At 54.3% G+C, this 18,720-nt stretch overlaps 1 protein-coding gene across 13 annotated transcripts in view; it reads right to left on the bottom strand.

The window, feature by feature from the left end:
* ZNF185 (zinc finger protein 185 with LIM domain) overlaps positions 1-18,319 on the bottom strand; it is a 29,554-nt gene extending 11,235 nt beyond the window's left edge. For 7 of the 13 annotated variants that reach the window (XM_059859178.1, XM_059859176.1, XM_059859173.1 and 4 more), the window contains exons 1-17: positions 18,168-18,319; positions 10,946-11,020; positions 10,507-10,642; positions 9,860-9,919; positions 8,920-8,958; positions 8,647-8,721; positions 8,391-8,459; positions 7,818-7,898; positions 6,387-6,470; positions 5,504-5,542; positions 4,335-4,418; positions 3,870-3,947; positions 3,080-3,160; positions 2,339-2,407; positions 1,758-1,841; positions 1,513-1,557; positions 1,086-1,169 (exon numbers count right to left, since the gene is read on the bottom strand). In XM_059859178.1, the coding sequence (XP_059715161.1) occupies positions 1,086-1,169; positions 1,513-1,557; positions 1,758-1,841; positions 2,339-2,407; positions 3,080-3,160; positions 3,870-3,947; positions 4,335-4,418; positions 5,504-5,542; positions 6,387-6,470; positions 7,818-7,898; positions 8,391-8,459; positions 8,647-8,721; positions 8,920-8,958; positions 9,860-9,919; positions 10,507-10,642; positions 10,946-10,970 (1,133 nt within the window). In that variant the 5' untranslated portion in view covers positions 10,971-11,020; positions 18,168-18,319. Of the gene's footprint in view, positions 1-1,085; positions 1,170-1,512; positions 1,558-1,757; positions 1,842-2,338; positions 2,408-3,079; positions 3,161-3,869; positions 3,948-4,334; positions 4,419-5,503; positions 5,543-6,386; positions 6,471-7,817; positions 7,899-8,390; positions 8,460-8,646; positions 8,722-8,919; positions 8,959-9,859; positions 9,920-10,506; positions 10,643-10,945; positions 11,021-17,983; positions 18,006-18,167 lie in introns of those variants that run through there. The other 6 variants (XM_059859169.1, XM_059859167.1, XM_059859170.1 and 3 more) reach the window with 6 other exon arrangements.
* Positions 18,320-18,720: the final 401 nt, after the last annotated feature.

Here is an 18,720-nt window from a genome sequence, read left to right on the forward strand (position 1 = left end):
AGCTTTCAAAATTTCCAGGGGATTTGTATGGAACAGCAACACTGCACTTTGTATCAGCCCAGGAAAGAGGAAAGGATTGTCTCAGAGAACTGATTTTCCTCAGAAAAACCCATTTTCAATCCTATCCAAGAGGAGGAGAGGCTGGTGGTGGAACTGAGGTGGTTACTGGGATTAAATTCCCACACATCTTTGTACAGGAATTTCCTGTCCTGTCCCAGGATGGAGCAAAGGACAATAGGAGTAACTTTGGGGAAGACATTCCTACATCACTAGCAGCAGCTCCAGGCTGTGGGATCCTCCTCTACTCAGCTCAGGGGCATGAATTCATTTCACAGAATCCAGGAATCATGGAATGGTTTGGGTTGGAAGGACCTTAAAGCTCATCCAGTGCCACCCCCTGCCATGGGCAGGGACACCTTCCACTATCCCAGGGTGCTCCAAGCCCCATCCAACCTGGTACTGAAACCTGCTCACATCAATGCCTTTGTTGGGCCAATACAGGGAAATAAATCCCAAAATAATGGACAAGGAGGGAAGCAGCTCCAGGGAGATCAGTGCTGCCAATAGCAGCAACTCCTCCCTGACCATGCACCCCTGGCAATGTCAGGGTAGCAAAAGCTCAAAAATCCTGGGGGATGGAGGCACTAAAGGCAGTGCTAAAGCTGCTGGATCTGCTCCCAGAATTCTGGGGGCTGAAAAATCCCTCTGGGATCATCGAGTCCAAACTGTGCCAAATTGCCACCTTGTCCCCAGCCCAGAGCACTGAGTGCCACCTCCAGTCCTTCCTTGGACACCTCCAGGGATGGGGACCCCAGACCTCCCTGGGCAGCCCCTGCCAATGCCTGACCACCCTTTCCAGGAAGAAATTCCCCCTGAATTCTCAGGCTGCTTCTCTGGGAAGAAGTTCTGTAACAGTGAACAGGAAGGTGCTGCTCCCACTGTTTACCCACACAGGATTTTCCTTTTCCAGTTGCTTTGTTGCCCAGTTTGGATTCTAATCCCAGCTCTACTCTGGACAAGTTGCTTATTCCCAGCCCAGGTCCCTCTGGAAGCAGAGGGTGCCAGCCCCAGGCCCTGTGTCACACCTGGTGTCCCCCTGGGAGGGCTCGGAGGGACGGAGCAGCTTCTCCAGAGCATCCCCAGGAGTGTGCCAGGAACCAGAGCTGGACCTGAGAGAGAAGAGGGTTGGTTGGTCCCAGCAGGAAGCTCAAGCAAGAGGAGAATACCAAGAAGTGAAAATAACCCCCACCAGGTTTTCCTGGCTCCAGTGGAACATCTTTTCCTCCCTCCTGCTTAGCCCTGGGAATTTCCTGAAGGGCTGAGCCCCAGATCCAACCCCCTCATTCTTGTGTGAGGAAAGCAGCTGAAAGAGCCCAGGTCTTTTGAGCTGCTGGGTCAGGCCCACCCTCCTCTGCAAGGGCTGCTCTCACAGCTCATCCAAGGGCAGTCCTAGGTCAGGAGAAACCCCCTCCACGTCTAAAATGAAGGAGAAAAAGGGAATTTTCCACTTACTCTGGTGGGTAAAACCCATTCTTATCTTCTGTGTGCTCAGCAAAACTGGAAAAGAGAGACATAACTTGGGGAATGTTCTACAGTGACTTTCCCCTGCATTTCCTAGAGGAGAGAGCAGTTCTACGAAGCCCATATAGAATCTGTTTTTCCACCAGTAAATATCCATTCCAAGATTCCAGCCACCTCCAGAACAGCAGTTTATGGATTGTGCAATGCCCAAGTCAGGGATCCCACAGTGACTCTACCTTCCATTCGTGGAAGCCCTAGTGGCTCTGGGGGCCCCTTCATCCCATGGGAACCTCTCAGGCTTTTCCTTCAGAGCTTTGTCACTAGAAAAAAAGGAAAATTCCAGTGAAAATGGGACTTGTCAGCATTTGTAATGCATCATCCTAGAGAAATCTGCTGATATTTGGTTGGGGAAAAAAATGGGGTTAAATCTCTCCATCAGGATGGGCAGGGCTGCATTCCTGAGCCCAGTGGATCTGACTGCAGATCATGGATCATGGAACCATGGCCCAAGACCAGCAGGAGCCACCAGGCAGCAAGGACCAGCACAGCCCTTGGAGGAGGGACAGCTCCAGGGAATGGCAGCGGGAGGCAAAGGGAGTAGCAAAATAAAGGGAAATGCAGGGAGTGGAGTGCTCAGGGGGAGAATCCCAGAGCAGTGAGGGAAGGGAGGAGAACTCTGCCAGGCTGCAGCTTTGCCAGCAGATGCTGCTCTTGGAGTGCAGCCCAGCCCGAGCTGGGGGACACCAGGAGCAGGGAGCTGCTGCTCCCCAGCAAATCCAGGGTCAGCAGCACAGAGCAGCCCCTGCCCATTCCTTACCCATCTCCACCATGGGACACTGTTTCCAAGGAGAATTTCCCACTCAGGGCCTGTCTGTCCTCACCATTCCTGCAGGGAAAACAGCAGGAGCATGAGGGAGGGGAAAGAGGAGCCACAGGAGCTGCACAGAAAGGGCTGCAGGTCTGGATTCCAATTCCCAGCATTCAAATGTGGCAGGCCCTGGCTTCCATCTGGGAATGTTTCCTCCCAGATGCTTCTGTCCCTTCCCTGGAATTCCCTGTGTGGTGTTTGCTGTTCCGTGCTGCTCCATGAACATATGGACATGGATAGATGGGCAGCTGGACAGGTGGGATGGGCACATGGACATGGATGGATGGACAGGTGGGATGGACAGGTGGACATGGTGGACATGGATGGATGGACATGTGGACAGGTGGGGTGGATGCACAGGTGGAACATGTGGTAACAGGGCTGGAGGTGATCACCTGCAGCTCCACCTGCACCTCATGGCTCCGGAATGCGCTGCCCACCTGGACAGGGGAGGTGGACATGGACAGGTGGACATGGATAGAAAGATAGATGGACACATGGGATGGATGGACAGGTAGACATGGTGGACATAGATGGATAGGTGGACATGGATGAATAGACATGTGGGATGGATGGACAGGTGGACATGTCCTGGAGGATTTTGTGTCTCCAGGGAACCCTCCCAGGCAGAGCAGAATTCCCCATCCTGCCCTCAGGATCCTGAGGCTGCTGCAGGACCTCCAGACCCACCTGATTTCTGCAGAAGTGGAGATTGTTCCCAAAGTGTCACTTGGGGATGAGGATGTTTGGCTCCTGCCGCCTGGTTTGGGGCTGCAGGAGAGGACAAAGGACAAAATTGTCATTCCTGATCAAACCAGCTCCATCTGCAGCAAATTTACTCTGCACTGGAGTGTTCCTTATGGGAATGAAGAAAATGGGAATGAATCACCACTCTTCTCAATCCATTCACTGGCAAAGTCATCTTCTCAGAGCAATTTTAAATTAAAAGCACAGATTTTGCCAGGAATTCCCACTTTCTACAGTGGCACACCAGTAAAAGCACCAGGACAAGGGCAGCAGCCAAAGTGCTGTTTGCAGTGAGAACTATTCCACCTTTTTTATACACCAGGCATGGATTCAGTCAAAAACCTTGGAAAACAACTAAAAATTATTCCCTTACACCTGTTTAGCAAGAAAGGGTTCAGCTGGATGGGGCTTGGAGGAACCTGGCACAGTGGAAGGTGTCCCTGCCCATGGGGGTGGGACTGGATGGTCTTTAAAGTCCTTCCAACCCAAACCAGTGCAGGATTCTACATCTGGGTTTTCTCCTTTGGGGTTTTGAGCCCTTCTATCAGGATATTGTCACATCCTGCCATGGGTTTCAGCCATAAAACCTTTATTAAGAGCTGTCTGCAACCAGGAAAGGATTGCCATGGAAAGATGGATTTGGTTCCTACCCTTTCCCAGAGTGGTGCCCACAGAGATCTCTGACCTTCAGCCCAAACTGTCCCACCCATCCTGGCAGTGCTGAAACTCCCACCTGGAGGGAGATGCTGCTGCTGCTGCCTTTGGCTCATCCCAGGAAGACCCAGGGCTGGTTTTTCTTAGCCCATTAGCACTGACAAAAAAAAAAAAAAAAAAAAGAGAGAGAGAGAGAACAGAATAACAAATCAATGAAACATTAACCCAGGTATTTTTAGGAGCTTCTCCCATGGGAGCACAAATGCTGCTTTGTGCCCACAGCTCCTGTGCTGCTTCCTGAGCAGTGTCCCTGTGCTCTGTGGCACTGCTGTCACTCACATCTGCCTTTCTGCTGGAATACCTGGGTTTAGAAACTGATTTTTCCCATTTATCCCAGCTGGAGCTGCTTCTCTCCCCAGTGTTTCCTGGGAGGTCTCCTTTGCAAACTCTCCATGTCTGGTTGTGTTTGGACAGCTGATAAAAGCAGTTATTCCCAGAGCTGGCAACACCTGGAATCAGACACGCCACCCTGAGGGATGAGTACCTGCTGCTCTCCGGAGCAACCCTGGATGAACCCGGCACAGCTGGACTCCTCCTCTGCTGTCCTTCCTCCTCTTCTATCTCAATTCTTTCCACAGGGAGAAAGAGACAAATGGCACATCATTTCCTCTTTTCTGTGGTTTTCCAGGCAGTTTATCCCTGTTTTTCCCCAGCCATGATTTCCCTGTTTCCTGAGCAGGTTATTGCTGCTGCTCCTGCTGAGCAACCCAAGGGGCAGAATGCAGCCAGGGCAGGGGGATTTTCCACACAGCATCAGCTGAGTTCTTGGATTCCAGAGTGTGGGAATTGGAAAAACAGAAACTTCCACAGACACTGAAGGGTTTGATCTGCAGCCTTGGGAGAAGCTTGAATTGATGTAAAAATACAATACACAGACATCAAGCAGAAAAACTATAAACTTATGTTTCTATAGTTGCAAGTAAGAATATGCCTTAAGGAAGTGAGAAACTGTATTAGGTAAGATGGTGAAGGGTTTATAGTGTAGGGGTGTAATTGTATAGAGTAAGCTAAGAGTTTAGATGTTATAACAGAAGAATTTGTGTGCATGTGAGACAGAAGCCCATTAGGCAAATTATCTGCAGTGCAGCAAAATTAAATAAAAATGACAAGTTAGAAAAGCAAACTACCCCTTGTAACATCTGTTCATTAGATTAGAAAGTTCTTTGTTGTCTTGTAACAAGGAACCTGTAACTACTCTTGAGCTATGACTGACTACTTACACTTTTAAAATCTCACAGCCTCTGAGACTGATGTTTATCTAAGCAGAAAGTCAATCTTAGCCCAAAAATAGTCCCATCCCTTCATTACTAACAGTGACAGTGATACCCTGGGCATGTTTCCTTGTCCCACAGACAGCTCTAGGAGGGAGATGCCTGAGGAGCATTCTCCTGGCTGCCTGGAGCAGCTTCCCAGTAAGCAGGGAGGCTGTGGCTGAGTCTCCCCAGTTTCAGGCTGTCCATAACCACAAGCACCATCAGGATTGCATTCCCGGGTTTTCCAACACTGTTTCTACCAAAAAATCAGTGAGATCCAACCCCCAGCATCATTTTTCAAGAAATTGCTCTTCCTCCGCTGTGAAACTCCCTGGATCTGCTATCCCAGCCTGGTACATGCACCCAGCCCCAGCAGTGTCCCCCGAGGTCCAGCACCTACCTCTTGGCAAACAGGGGTGGGAATTCCTGTGTTGAGCTGCTGTGGAAGAAAGGTTACGGAGCAGTTAAAGGATTGGAGGGAAAGACACTCCCTGGGGAGGGGCAGAGCCCCCCCAGACCCTGCCCCAGCTGTGCAAGGTCCTGCCACCCCTCTGGGCAGAGCTGGCCCCAACCAGGGGTGTCACACCAATGAAATAATGCAACAAAACTGCAGAGAGCAGCTGAAGGACTGAGGCTGAAAATGGGACTCTTGATTGCCTCAGGGAATTTGGGACACCCATAGATTTTCTTTTCTGGAAGTTTCATCCCTCTCAATAAGGAATACTTGGGAGGATTCCCCAGTTCTGCAGAAACCTGCAGATTCCATGGAATCGTGGAAAGGCTTGGGTTGGAAGGACCTTCAAGATTTTCCAGCCCCACCCCTGGCATGGCAGGGTCATCTCCCACTGTCCCAGGGTGCTCCCAGCCCCAGTGTCCAGCCTGGCCTTGGGCACTGCCAGGGACCCAGGGACAGCCACAGCTGCTCTGGGCACCCTGTGCCAGGGCCTGCCCACCCTGCCAGGGAACAATTCCCAATTCCCAGTATCTCATCCATCCCTGCCCTCTGGCAGTGGAAGCCATTCCCTGTGTCCTGTCCCTCCAGGCCTTGTCCCCAGTCCCTCTCCAGCTCTCCTGGAGCCCCTTCAGGCCCTGGCAGGGGCTCTGAGCTCTCCCTGGAACCTTCTCCTCTCCAGGTGAGCACCCCCAGCTCTTCCCTTGTAGGGAAGGAGCTCCAGCCCTTGGAGCCCTTGTGGTCTGTCCTTGGCTGCTGTGCTGGAGAGGCTTCCTTCAGTTCCAGCTCCCTTCCCTGGCTCCTGTCCCACTCCCAGCCCCTGAACACTCACCCATTGCTCTTCTTGGCGGCAGACAGGACGTAGGCGCGCTCGCGGCCGGCCGAGCGCCACAGGACGCTGTTGGCAGCCTCGGTCCTGGGGGGGAGGAGAGAGCAGGGAAGGGCTCACAGCCTGCTCACCCTGCTGCTCCTGGCTGCCTGGAGCCTTGGATGGGCAGGGAACAACCACTGCAGGCTGGGCTAACCCTGAATGAGCTCCTGTGCTCTGGGGAGCCGATTTCATGGAATGGTGGAATGGTTAAGGTTGGAAAAGGCCTTTAGAATCATCCAGTCCAGCCATCAGCCAGCACCACCGCCATGGTCACCATAAGCCACATCCTCAAGTGCCACAACCACAGGCTTTTTGAACACTTCCAGGGATGGGGACTCCACCTCTGCCCTGGGCAGCTGTGCCAGGGCTGGACCATCCATTGCAGACCTGGACTGTTGCAGTATTGGATTCCATGGACAGAAAAATGGGACATGGGTTCTGTGGCTGACACTCAATGGAGTCTTTGCACTGACTTAGGTACTACTGCGTGTCCTAAGGGAGAAGGGATCACTTCCAGGGATCCAGGGGCAGCCACAGCTGCTCTGGGCACCCTGTGCCAGGGCCTGCCCACCCTCCCAGGGAACAATTCCATCCCAATATCCCATCTATCCCTGCCCCTTGGCAGTGGGAAGTCAGAAATTCCCTGCGTCCTGTCCCGTCATCCCTTATCCAAAGTCCCTCTCCAGCTCTTTAGTGGTTGGACCCCAGGGGACAATGACCAATTTTTCCTTTGTACAGGTCTTGTGGCTGAGGAAAAGGGACCTCAAAAATTCCACCAAAAGCAACGAGGCTGAAGCCAGAGAGACCAGACCTGTTCCTATTCCTGTCCTGGGCCCCATCCCTGGCAGTGTCCAAGGCCAGGTTGGGCACAGGGGCTTGGAGCAGCCTGGGATGGTGGACGGTGTCTCTGCCCATGGCAGGTGTGGCACTGGATGGGCTTTGAGGACTCTTCCACCCAAACCATCCTGGGATGATTCTCCAATCCTATTCCTGGTAGAAGGACAGCCCAGCCTGGAGCTGCCCTTGGGTGCCAATCCTGGAGTGATCCCGGCTCCGGTGCACCCGCAGTGGGGGGAGCTGGGCTCCTCCCTCCTGCCTGTTTGTTCATCTCCATCTTCCCCACAGACACCAGGCAGCCCAGGGATCCCAGAGCCCTTCCCAGCTGCCTGGGTAACTGGGCCGTGCTGTCAGGCTGCATCACGTCAGGAGTTTAATTACATTTTGCTGGGAGAGCGGTGGCCCGTGGGCAGAGCGGAGCTTGGAGCAGGGAGAGCTGGGATTACCCTTGGATTGCACCCAGCCCTGAGCCATGCCTGGGTCCACCAACTCTCCAGGATGCAACAGAACTTGCCGCTGTCCCTGCAGGAACATGGGGGCACCTCCAGGTCTCACCTCTTCTTATGCTCATCCGGAGAAAAAGGCACATCCTCCTCCTCCCCATCCACGGACTTCCGCCGGACGTTGTATGGAGCTCTGGGGAAGGAGGGAAGGGAGAGCCAGGGTCAGGGAATTGCTGCTGTGGCTGGGGCAGAGGCAGCAAGAGCCAAACAGAAGTGAATCCAAGGAATTGGGTCAGCCCTGGAAGACACCTGTATTTTCCATAGGGGTACACAGGTCCCTGAAGGACTTCTGTCCTTAGTCCAGAGGCCCCAACCCAATTTCGGATCAGAGCCACGCTTTGGGACACAAAAAGCTGGGCAGGAAATGCCCAGAGTGCTGCCCTGCCTTTCTCCAAGCTTCAGGAAAGCTCCAAACCCAGTTCTAGGCTGCACCCTCCATTCCTGCCTGATGATGAAATCCCCTCCATACAAAGGCTGGTGTCAGTTCAAGGAGCACCTCCTGGCCCACAACGAGGTGGCCCTGGGAGCCACTGGAGTTTTCAGTGGAAGCTCTGGAAGCTCCAGGGGCGTTCCCAGAGCTCACACTGAGCAGGGACAGGAGGAGCTGCCCCCTTTGCCCACTCACAGTTTCTTGTAGTCCTCTGTGGTCATCCTGTATCCGGAGGGGGAGCGGCTCTGTCCCTTCAGGGCAGTGCTGGGGGGACACAAACCACTCCTGGGAATGTGACCTTCCCATCCCTCCCCAACCCTTTCCCCAGGGGAGCTCACAGGGAGGGGGACGACAGTGTAGCCCCAAATATCCCCCCGATGGTGCAGGGAATGCTGCTCAGTTGGAGGGCAGCATTTGCTCCTGCCCAGGGCACAGGGGGACACCCTCGTACTTTTTCTGTGCTGGGCTGGAAGGTGAAGGATCCGGCGTGGAGGAGCTTTTATCGATGGTCCTGGTGAACACCCCCCTGGGGAGGGAAGGGACACCTTACATAAAATGAAAAATGTTTGGAGCCAAGTTCAAAGCAGCAGTGAGACAACAGGGCTGGCTCTTGACCCTGAGCATTGGGATGTTCCCAGCTGATGGAACCCAGGAGGGAATGTTTTCTGCTCCTGATCCAGTTCTCCTCCCCCTGGAGCCCGGATCTCTCCCATTCCATACCCACCTGATGAGGTATCCAGACTGCGGCTTGGAGGCAGAGGACCTGTGCAGAGAAGTAAAAAACAGGGAGTAAAAAACATGGGGAAAACAACAGGAGCAGCACCAGGACTGAAGGGGAAAGTCCACGTGGATGTCAAACCAAAAACCCAGCTAAGCAGGCCTGGAGGCATCCCACAGCTGGATTGACTCTGGGGGGATGTTTTCAACTGAATAATCATCAGAACAAGTTCTACAGAGGAGTTTTAACAGGGAAAGTGAATTTTAGAGTGAGGCAATTAATATTAGCCGTGCTGGCAGTGTTCTCTGGCCCAGGTTGGTGGTACAGGAGGGGGAAATCAGCTGTGATGCAGATCCTGAATATTTTATAACTGGAGAGGAACACGTGCACTCCGACTCCTCCGAGCTGCATTCCCAGGAGGCAGCACAGTGTGGCTCCTCTGGAGAGCACCAGGAGTGAGGAGAGCAGCCACAGGGACAGGGAAAGCAGGGAAGTGCTCAGGGGAGAGGGCAGAGCTCTCACACAGGGCGAGGCCCTTCCCAAGAGTTTGGTATTTCAGGATATTCCTCCAAGCTCCTGAGTTCCCGGAGACCCGTCATGCTCTGAACAAAACTCAGCCCTGCCCAGGGCTCCCCCTGCCCTGAGGAGCCCCTGCTTGGAGCACTGAGGGGCTGCACCAGCAGAGCAGCTGATGTCCCAGCCCAGCCTTGTGCCATCAGTGGCTCAAAGGCTCCAGTTCTCTGAATTAAAGTCATCTCTGCATCCTGCTGCACCTCTCGGGAGCCACTCCCTGCCCCCTCCGAGGTGAGACATCCCTGTGAGCAGGGCTGTGCCCAGAGCTGTGTTGGCAGCAGGAGCTGAGGGGGGCACACAGTGAGGTGAGGGCTTGCACCGAGCCCAGCAGACAGCAGAGCAGGGAAGGAGTGGGATGGGCCCCTGGAATTACCTGTCCTGCTGGGGAGCAGCGGGTTTGGGGGCTGGGGGTGCCCCACCAGCCTGGCCAGACCTGAGGGAGCAGCAAACACAAGGATGTGGTTAACTGATTGCTGAGCATGGGTTTGGAGAGAGGGGAAGAGAAGAGGGATTTGGAATTGGGTCTGTTCCCAAGGAAAGAGGAGCTGGAGCAGACTGGTTCCCTGGCACAGGGCACTGTGTGACATCCAGGGAACTGTTTGATCTCCTGCCTCTCCCATCCTAAACTCCCTCCAGGCCTGCCCTGAGTTTGTCACTCCAAATCACAATCTGGCTTCACAAAACTTTGGAGCTCTCCTGAGCCTCCCAGTCAGTCTGTGCTGCTGAATTCCAGCTCCAGCAGAAGACACTTGTCTGAGCTTCTGCCCACCTTGCATTAATCAGAAATAGTCAGGAGCAGCAACTCCTTTGGCAGGGTCAGAGCCTGGCACCAGGGGCACCCCAAACCTGTCACAGCACATCTTGTGCAGTGGAGACCACAGTGCCTGGAGAGCCCAGAGCCCCGGGAGCGTTTGGACAATGCCCTCGGGCACAGGGTGGGATCGCAGGGCCGGGGGCTGGATCAGTGATCCAACCCGGGGAATTCGGAGGGGAAAGGGAGAGAGAAGGAAATGCTCTTACAGGGGGCTGCTCTTCTCCTCGTCCGAGTCGGAGTTGTGGTGCTGGATCCAGCTCTTGTCCCCGCGCAGGGTGGTGCGAACCTTCATCTGCCGGATGATTCTGCGGCGATCTTCGTCCGTGGGCGGGATCAGCCCTCCTGGGGACAGGGAGAGGGAGGAAAGAACTGACAGGACCCCGGGGCGGATGGGATCCAGCCCAGCGCGGAGCCCTCTCCTCTCTGTCAGTGCTTCCAGCGCTGGGTGAGACTTTCCCAGGTGGGTGGAAGATGGAGACGTGGCCATGCAGACCTCGGGATCAGCATCCCGCTGGATCACAGAGGTTCACTCAGAGTTTCACACCTCACTGAGACACCTCCCTGGTGGCCTGTCCCAGCAGGGACATTCCAGCAGCCCCAGCTGGGCAGGGGAAACAGAGAAAAACCAGGAGAGGAAGGAATTACCTTTAGTGACACCCAGGGACATCATGGTCTCAGCAGTACCTTCCCCTTCTGCCACTGCTCACAGCCAACAAGGCCCTGGAAGAAATGGAAAAGGGGATTAGCAAAATATCAGCTGTGGTATAAAAACCTGGCAGACAAGGGGAGAGGAGAGCCCAGGCACAGAGCCACAGCAGTGGTGGCACAGCCAGAGGACGGGGAGGCTCTGGCCTTGCGCCAGAGCTGGGATTCCTCCCCACCCATGAACCTGTAGCATCAGTGACAGGGAAAATCAAATCCAGCCATGCCAGAGGTGTTTTTCCAGATCTGGGAAGAAAGTGGTGGAGGAGACCTTGCAAAAGTGCCCAGAGACACTCAGGTGGACCAGACCTTCTGGAGTCCACAGAACCCCGAGGATCCTGGAGTACCCTTGGGATTCGTGTCAGGTGGGATGAGAAGGACCCAGGTTAATTCAGCACCTGCCTGGGTTTGTCAGAAATGGTTCTGTTCTGTTTGCACTCCTAGTTTTTTCATGGAAGCTGCAGTACAAGCTTTTGTTTTTGGAGGAGAAAATCCCACATTGAATCCCAGAATGGTTTGGGTTGGATGGGACCTTAAATCTCCTCCAGTTCCAAACCCTTCCATGGCAGGGACACCTTCTGGCTTTTACCACCCCCAGTCTTCTCTTGCCAAAACTCTCTTCTGGATTCTGGAATGACTCTGCCAGCCAGAAGTAAGAAGGCCCAACCCTTTTTGGGAGAATCTAAAAGGAGGTTGTTATTCCCTGCTGGTGGACCTGTCCCTGCAGTATTCCTGGGAAGCCACATGCCCAGGAGGAATGCTGGGTGCTGATCTCATGGCATTGGGCTTGGCAAAGCCTCCTCCCCTGGCTTGTCTCAGCCAGGGATCTGCCCACTGCTCATCCCCTGCTCTTCCCATCGGGATCATGAGCAATTTCCCAAGGCTCCTCTCCCTCTGCAGATATTCCCAAGCATTACACCCACCCCTGTGCCATCCAAACATGCAGCAGGCAGCTGATATTCCAGTATTCCTTCTGGTATTTGGAATAGCCTGTGGTTTATGGTCCAGCTCATGTCCCTGGTACATTTCATCCCTCATCTTGTGTGCTGGATAAATGCATCTGGTGGTCAGCTTTAGATGCCAACCTCTGGGATGGGGCACTGGGATGTCCCAGGCAGCAGGAGATCCATAAAAATGGTTCATTCCCACTGTCAAAGCATCCAACATGAGCCACCCAGCACAAGAGATAAATGTCTTCTCTGCAAAGGAGCAAAATGCCAGCAAACTGTGTCCTCAGACTGCACACTGCAAACGGAGCTGCTGCTCAAACCCGTGCTAAGTGACACAGAATCCCATTTCCAAAGGCATGGAACACCACCAAGACAACACTAACAGGGCGTTCCCACCTCTGGGAAGCCCTGGGGCTCAAGACAGCTTTGCTGGGAGCAGAGATGCCCTGGTTTGGGACCAAGCCTGGCTGCAGTGTCCCACTGAGGACACTCTGAAGTGCCTCATCCCATGAGGAGAGCCATTCCAAGCTGTTTAATGAGGAAAGCAATTCCAGGCTATTTAATAAGGAAAAGGGAGCTGGAACCTTGTTTGGATGTCAGTGTTCAAGGGCTCAGGGGCAGAGCCCAGCCCAGCTCTCCCTCCGCACACTCCCTGGGGTCCCTGCTCTGCCTCGGCTCTTTCAGTGCCCTGGAGTTTTGGAGCAGCTCCAGCACCCCAAACTCCTCTCTCATCCCTGGCAGGGAGTGTTCCCTGTGGATCACGGCCCATGGATGAACCAGGGAGCACCTCCAGCTGGGCCCAAGGCTGAGGAGCTGCCCTGGCCCTTGGGGGTTGACCTGTCCCTGCCCAGCCATCCTGTCCCATCCTGTCCCTCAGGAGTGCAGGCACAGCCACACCAACTCTTCCCTAATAAATTCTTCAAGTGCCTGAAATCAGCAGGGCAGTCCTTAATTGGAAAGGATCTGCTTTCCACTGAAAGCACTTGAACAGCTCTAATTCCCCTGCAGGTGAAGAAACACTTGCTGTTCTTTCAAAGCTGGTGGCAGCTCCTCTTCCCTGCTAGCCACCCTCCTTTGGAATGGCTCAGCTGGGACTTTGAAATGCTGAAAACAAGGGTTCAGCCTGCAGTTTGTAGGGCACCTGGGTGGGGTAATGGCCCCTTTGTGCCTAACAGCACCTTATGTGCTTTGGGGATGAGCTGGATCCCAGCTGGACCCAGCTCTGAGCACTGAAGGAATGCCCTGGGAAGGGTGAATGGAGCTGCTTTGATCCCATAAATCCAGCTCTCCTGGGAGCACCCGGGTGCCCTGAGACCCCTGAAGTGTCCCTGCAGCCAGGGCAGCTCCAGGCCCAGCTCCCAGCACTCCTGCTCCCCGTGTTTTACACATGGCCCTGGGATGGGATGCCCCAAGCCCCACCCTCACTCTCCCATGCTGATCCCGTCTCAGCTCCTTTTGGGACAGGAACTCCCAGGCCCCTCTGCTGCCCGCCCTGTCCCTGCAAGGCCTCGGTGGCACTGGAGGACCTTGAGGGTCCCTTCCAGCCTCGATGGCTCTGGGATTCCTGGACAAGCAGTGAAACTCTGGGTTCCTCACACAAAGGGCATCCACAGATGCCAACCTGTGCCCTCACCAGGGTTATTTCCCTCAGCCCAAACCCATGGGGCACCACTGATGGTCCCAGCTCTGAAGTGATCCTGTCCTGCCCACGGTGATCAGGCTCCACAGTGACCCAGGTGCCACCCACGGTGAGCCAGCAGCAGCTCCAGGCTCTGCCCCCACCAGCTGAGCTGGTGCTGGAGCTCTCCAGGAATCTCTGCTGTGCCCCCCTGCCCCTGGCTGCCAGCACAGGCCTCGTTTCCCCAGGCCTGGGCGCTGACCCAGAGGCTGCAAACAGCACCCAGGGCAGTCACGCGGAAAAACCTCCTGCTCTGGGGATAATTGATGCCTGCTCTGACCTTCACAAGCCTCAAATTTAAATGTATTTAAAGCCTGCAAGAGGTTTGAACCTTCTTTCTCTGAGCCTCCTCAAGCCTGCTGAGAGTTGTGGCCCCCAGGACTATCTCCAGGCCAGGTCCCCACCTCCATGTGCAAGGGGGGAACTTCTGCTGCCTTTTTTTTTTTTTTTTTAAGGTTGGGATTAAATGTGTGAGATGGTATTTTTTGTTTGGACTTAGATGTTTATTAGCTTTTACTTATATTACTTTATTATATTTTAATTTATTTTTGTTATATTTATTATTATATTATTTTATTATTATTTATTTGTATTACTTTTTATTTATATTACTTTTATATATACTATTTATATTACTTTTTTATATATACTACATTTGTATACATATATATACACTATATTTATAAGTTGAGAGTTTTATAGTACTTTACTAACAAACTAAAAACATGGAGTTGTATTTTTCTTTTTATAAGGCTTTTAAAGGATAAATTGTCTTATTAAGAAATGACACTTAAATTATTTTTATTTTTAACTTAATAACTAACTACTTGTGCTTTGTAATGTGGACTTTTTATCTAATTATACAATACTACTAAAACTCATGAAGAAGAAGGTGAAGAAGAAGAAATAGCTACTGCTTTAAAACTTCTATTTTGTGATATATATATATTATTATACTCTAAAGCATTAAGTTTTCTACTATGTGATATTACACACTTTGATTCAAATTTATAATCTCAATTTTATCATTCAATTTTGGAAGCCTTCTCCATGGCCTCAGATCAGTGCAGTGTTCTCTTGAGGGTCAGTGCCTGGCAGCACAGAAAGTCTGAAACTCTCAGCACCCAGAGTCCCAGCACCACTCTGGTGTGGCACTCAGCAGCTGGAGCCCAGCTTTTGGACACCCATGGGCAGGAGAGCAGGGGGAGGAGGATTTTCCTTTTCCTTTGGCACAGGTTACCTGGCCCAGCAGGCAGGTCCAGCCCCCAGCACTGCCTCCCGAGAGGGCACAGACTCGAATTTCTGCGCACCAGCCGAGCCCACAATGCAAACCCTGTCCCTGCTCTGCCCTGATGTCACCCGACACCTGATCTGCTGAGAAGGGACAGCAGGAACTGGAAGGAACCCTGACCACCTTAACCCCTGCCAGACCCACCCCGACCCCTGCCAGATCCACCTCAACCCCTGCCAGACCCACCTTAACCCCTGCCAGACCCACCTCAACCCCTGCCAGACCCACCCCGACCCCTGCCAGACCCACCTCAACCCCTGCCAGACCCACCTCAACCCCTGCCAGACCCACCTCAACCCCTGCCAGACCCACCTCAACCCCTGCCAGACCCACCTTAACCCCTGCCAGATCCACCCCGACCCCTGCCAGATCCACCCCGACCCCTGCCAGACCCACCTCAACCCCTGCCAGACTCACCCCAACCCCTGCCAGACTCACCCCGACCCCTGCCAGACCCACCTCAACCCCTGCCAGACCCACCTCAACCCCTGCCAGACTCACCTCAACCCCTGCCAGACTCACCCCGACCCCTGCCAGACCCACCTCAACCCCTGCCAGACTCACCCCGACCCCTGCCAGACTCACCCCGACCCCTGCCAGACCCACCTCAACCCCTGCCAGACTCACCCCGACCCCTGCCAGACTCACCCCGACCCCTGCCAGACCCACCCCGACCCCTGCCAGACTCACCCCGACCCCTGCCAGACTCACCCCAGCTCCTGCTGGAGCAGCACCTGGGCCAGTGGCTGTGCCATTTTTAAGCCAGTAACCTTAAAACTGGATTTAGCTCCCCTCTGAGCTCTGACTTGAAGCACACCCCATTCCTGGGAGGGATGGACACTCCTGTCCTGCTGTCTGCTCTTGGGGCCATGAGGGGCCCCTCAGGCTGCACCCTGGGAACTCACAGCCGCACCTGTGGATCCCAGAGCAGCTCCTGCACACAGGGGCTCTGTTTGGAGGGGGAGGTTCTGAGGGAGCCCCTGAAGGTCCAAACCCAGCCTGAGGCCCTGGCACAAGGTGCCCAGAGCAGCTGGGGCTGCCTCTGGATCCCTGGCAGTGCCCAAGACCAGACTGGGTCTTGGAGCAGCCTGGGACAGTGGGAGGTGTCCCTGCCATGGCAGGGGTGGCACTGGATGGGTTCTAAGGTCCCCTCCCAACCCAGACCAGTCTGGGATTCCAGGTTTTAGACAATGCTCAGCTGCTCTGAAGGACCAGGTTTTTATTCCCGCCTTTCCATTTTTCCAGGCAGTGACTGTTTTACACTGATGCTGTTCCATAAACATTGGGGATATTTAAGAAGCACCAGGAGATTGCTAAAGTCAAGCTATAAACAACCAGGAATTCAATAATTGAAACAGTCCAGGCAACCTTCAATCAAACATTAAATCCACCCTTCTGGGATTGTGCAACACAACAGCTCATGCCTGCCTGGTCCATGAGCCAGAAGCACTCCCAATCCCAGAGTCCCTGAGCCTGGAAAAGAGCTCTGGGATCACCAGATTCAACCTGGGTCTGATCCCCACCTTGTCCTCAGCCCAGAGCTCTGAGTGCCACCTCCAGGGATGGGCACTGCAGACCTCCCTGGGCAGCTCCTGCCAAGCCCTGAGCACCCTTTCCATGGGGAAATTCCTGTGGTGTCCATCCTGAAGCTTTGTCCTCATCCCCCTTGTGGCTGCAGCAGAGCTGGGGGCTGTGTGGGACCTCTGAGGAGCCTCATCCCAGCACCACATTCCCTTGGGATCTTCCCTCCATTACCTGAGGACAGTGAAGATCTCTCTTCCCCTGAACTTGGGGAAAAGGGATTGAAGCCTGCAGCTGGAGGGGGGAATCCTGCCCCGACCTCACAAACAGGAGCAACACAGACCCGTTCCAGCCAAGAGCTTCCTTTCATTCACTCACAACCACACATCCCACAAAAACATCAGATCCTGTTGAAGCTGGCACAGCCCAGAGCTGCTGAAGTCAGGGAAGTGTGGCACGAAATTCCTGAGCCCTGCCCGTCCCCAGGCATCCTCCCGGGGCTCCCAGCAGGACCACCCCCAGCACAACTCCCCCCTGCTACTGCCAGAAATTCTCGGGGCATTTTCACCATCCTGGCTGTGCAGTTTCATTGCTCTAATTACATGGAATGAATTCCTAATTGCTCAGCTAATTTCTGGGTTTAAAAGGAAGGATGTGCAGGACGTTCACCACACCCACACATCGTTGACCTTGAGCCTTGATGTCCAAAGATGAAAGGAAAAAGGAAGGAAGAATGGTTTTTGTGTCAAAGGTGGAGCTTTGTGTTTGTGTCACTGACCCACAGACAGAGCAGGACAAAAGCTCCTTGGAGCCACATGACGTCACAGAGGCACCACAAAGTTTTGCCAAGAAAACACAACTTTTTTTTTGTAAAAGAAAGCTAAAATCTGCCACTTGAGGAAATTGGGACTTCCACTTAAATCCTGGTAAATATTTTTGGGAAGAAATGTACTGAGTCATTGGCTGGATGAATAAATGTAAAATAAGTAAAATATCCTAAAGAAAACCTCCTGGTCCAGCTGAAGAGGAAGGACATCCCTGCCCAGGTGAGCGCAGCTCATCCTCCTGTGTGGGGTCTGTCCTGAGCAGAGCTGGGACAGGGAAATGGGGATGACATTCCCTGGATGAAGCAAGGACAGAGGGAGGTGCTCTCTCCTCCGTGCCAGCTCTGCCACTCCTTCCCAGGGTGCTGATTTCACACTGATTCGGGCAGAAACAAAACAAGGCAGAGCAGCAGAGAGGGAGAAATCTCTGCCTGCAGCCCCTGTGTCCCACAGGAGCCCTGGCAGGGAGGGACTGGGGAGGCAGGAAGAGCTGGAGCTCCCCAAACCTCTGCGGAGGCTGTCGGGCTCACAGGACTGAATTTCCCCGAAGTTTTCCGGACCCTGCCCTCACCCAGACCTGTCCCAGGGAGGGCACTGCTGCGCCCCACGGAAATCCAGAGGGGAAAAGGGGTTTAGGAGGATGTGGAGCCGTGGGCACGGAGGGAATTTGAGATCAGACAGGCTCAACAAAGCCCCAGAGCCAAACCTCAGCCCCACCTCGTTCCTGCAGGAGCCCCATCCATCCCTGCAGAACCACGCTTTGATCCGAGAGACCCCCGAACAGCTGCAGTTCCACGGGGCAGGAGGATTTAGGCGTCCCGGGGTGTCCCTGGCAGGGCAGGGCAGCCCAGCCCTCTGTTCTCCCCAGCTGAAGCAGCCCCGCTCCCGCTCCCGGTTGTACCTGCGGTTCCCGGCGCGGAGCTCTCCCGGCAGCGGCGGCTCCGAGCGGGGCTGGCACGGCTGTGGCACACCTGAGCCCCTACCTGCCGAGAGGGCCGGCCCCAGGAGGCCAAGCCTTGTTTTGAGGAGGAGACTTGGGTGTGTTTCGCCCTGCAGGGGAATCAAACAGGTTTCTCCGTTCGGCGGCACGGGCTCCCCTCCCTGTAGGCTCTGCTCTGCATTCCTGGCATTCCCCAGCGAATGCCACAGTCCCCAGCCCTGTGGGCCCTGGCACAGCCCCGAGCAGCCCCCCAGCTCTCACCCCGCGGAATTTCTGCTCGGGGCTCGGCCCCCAGGCAGGGGAAGCGGGAGCCCCGATGCCGCTCGGGTAGCCCAGGCTCGGAGCCTTCGGGGCAGTGGTACCCGGGGAGCATAGGGAGCAGGGCTGTAATTAGCCCTCGACACTGATTGTCTACTTAGAACTCATTACCGAGGCCCACAGGTGTGATAATCCCACAGGAAATGGCCGGGCATTCCGCTCTTCCTCATTTGATTTCCCTTTCTAATTGCTCCGG

This window comes from Haemorhous mexicanus, chromosome 14 (assembly GCF_027477595.1).
Source record: "Haemorhous mexicanus isolate bHaeMex1 chromosome 14, bHaeMex1.pri, whole genome shotgun sequence".
In the NCBI taxonomy this organism is placed as follows: Eukaryota; Metazoa; Chordata; class Aves; order Passeriformes; family Fringillidae; genus Haemorhous; species Haemorhous mexicanus.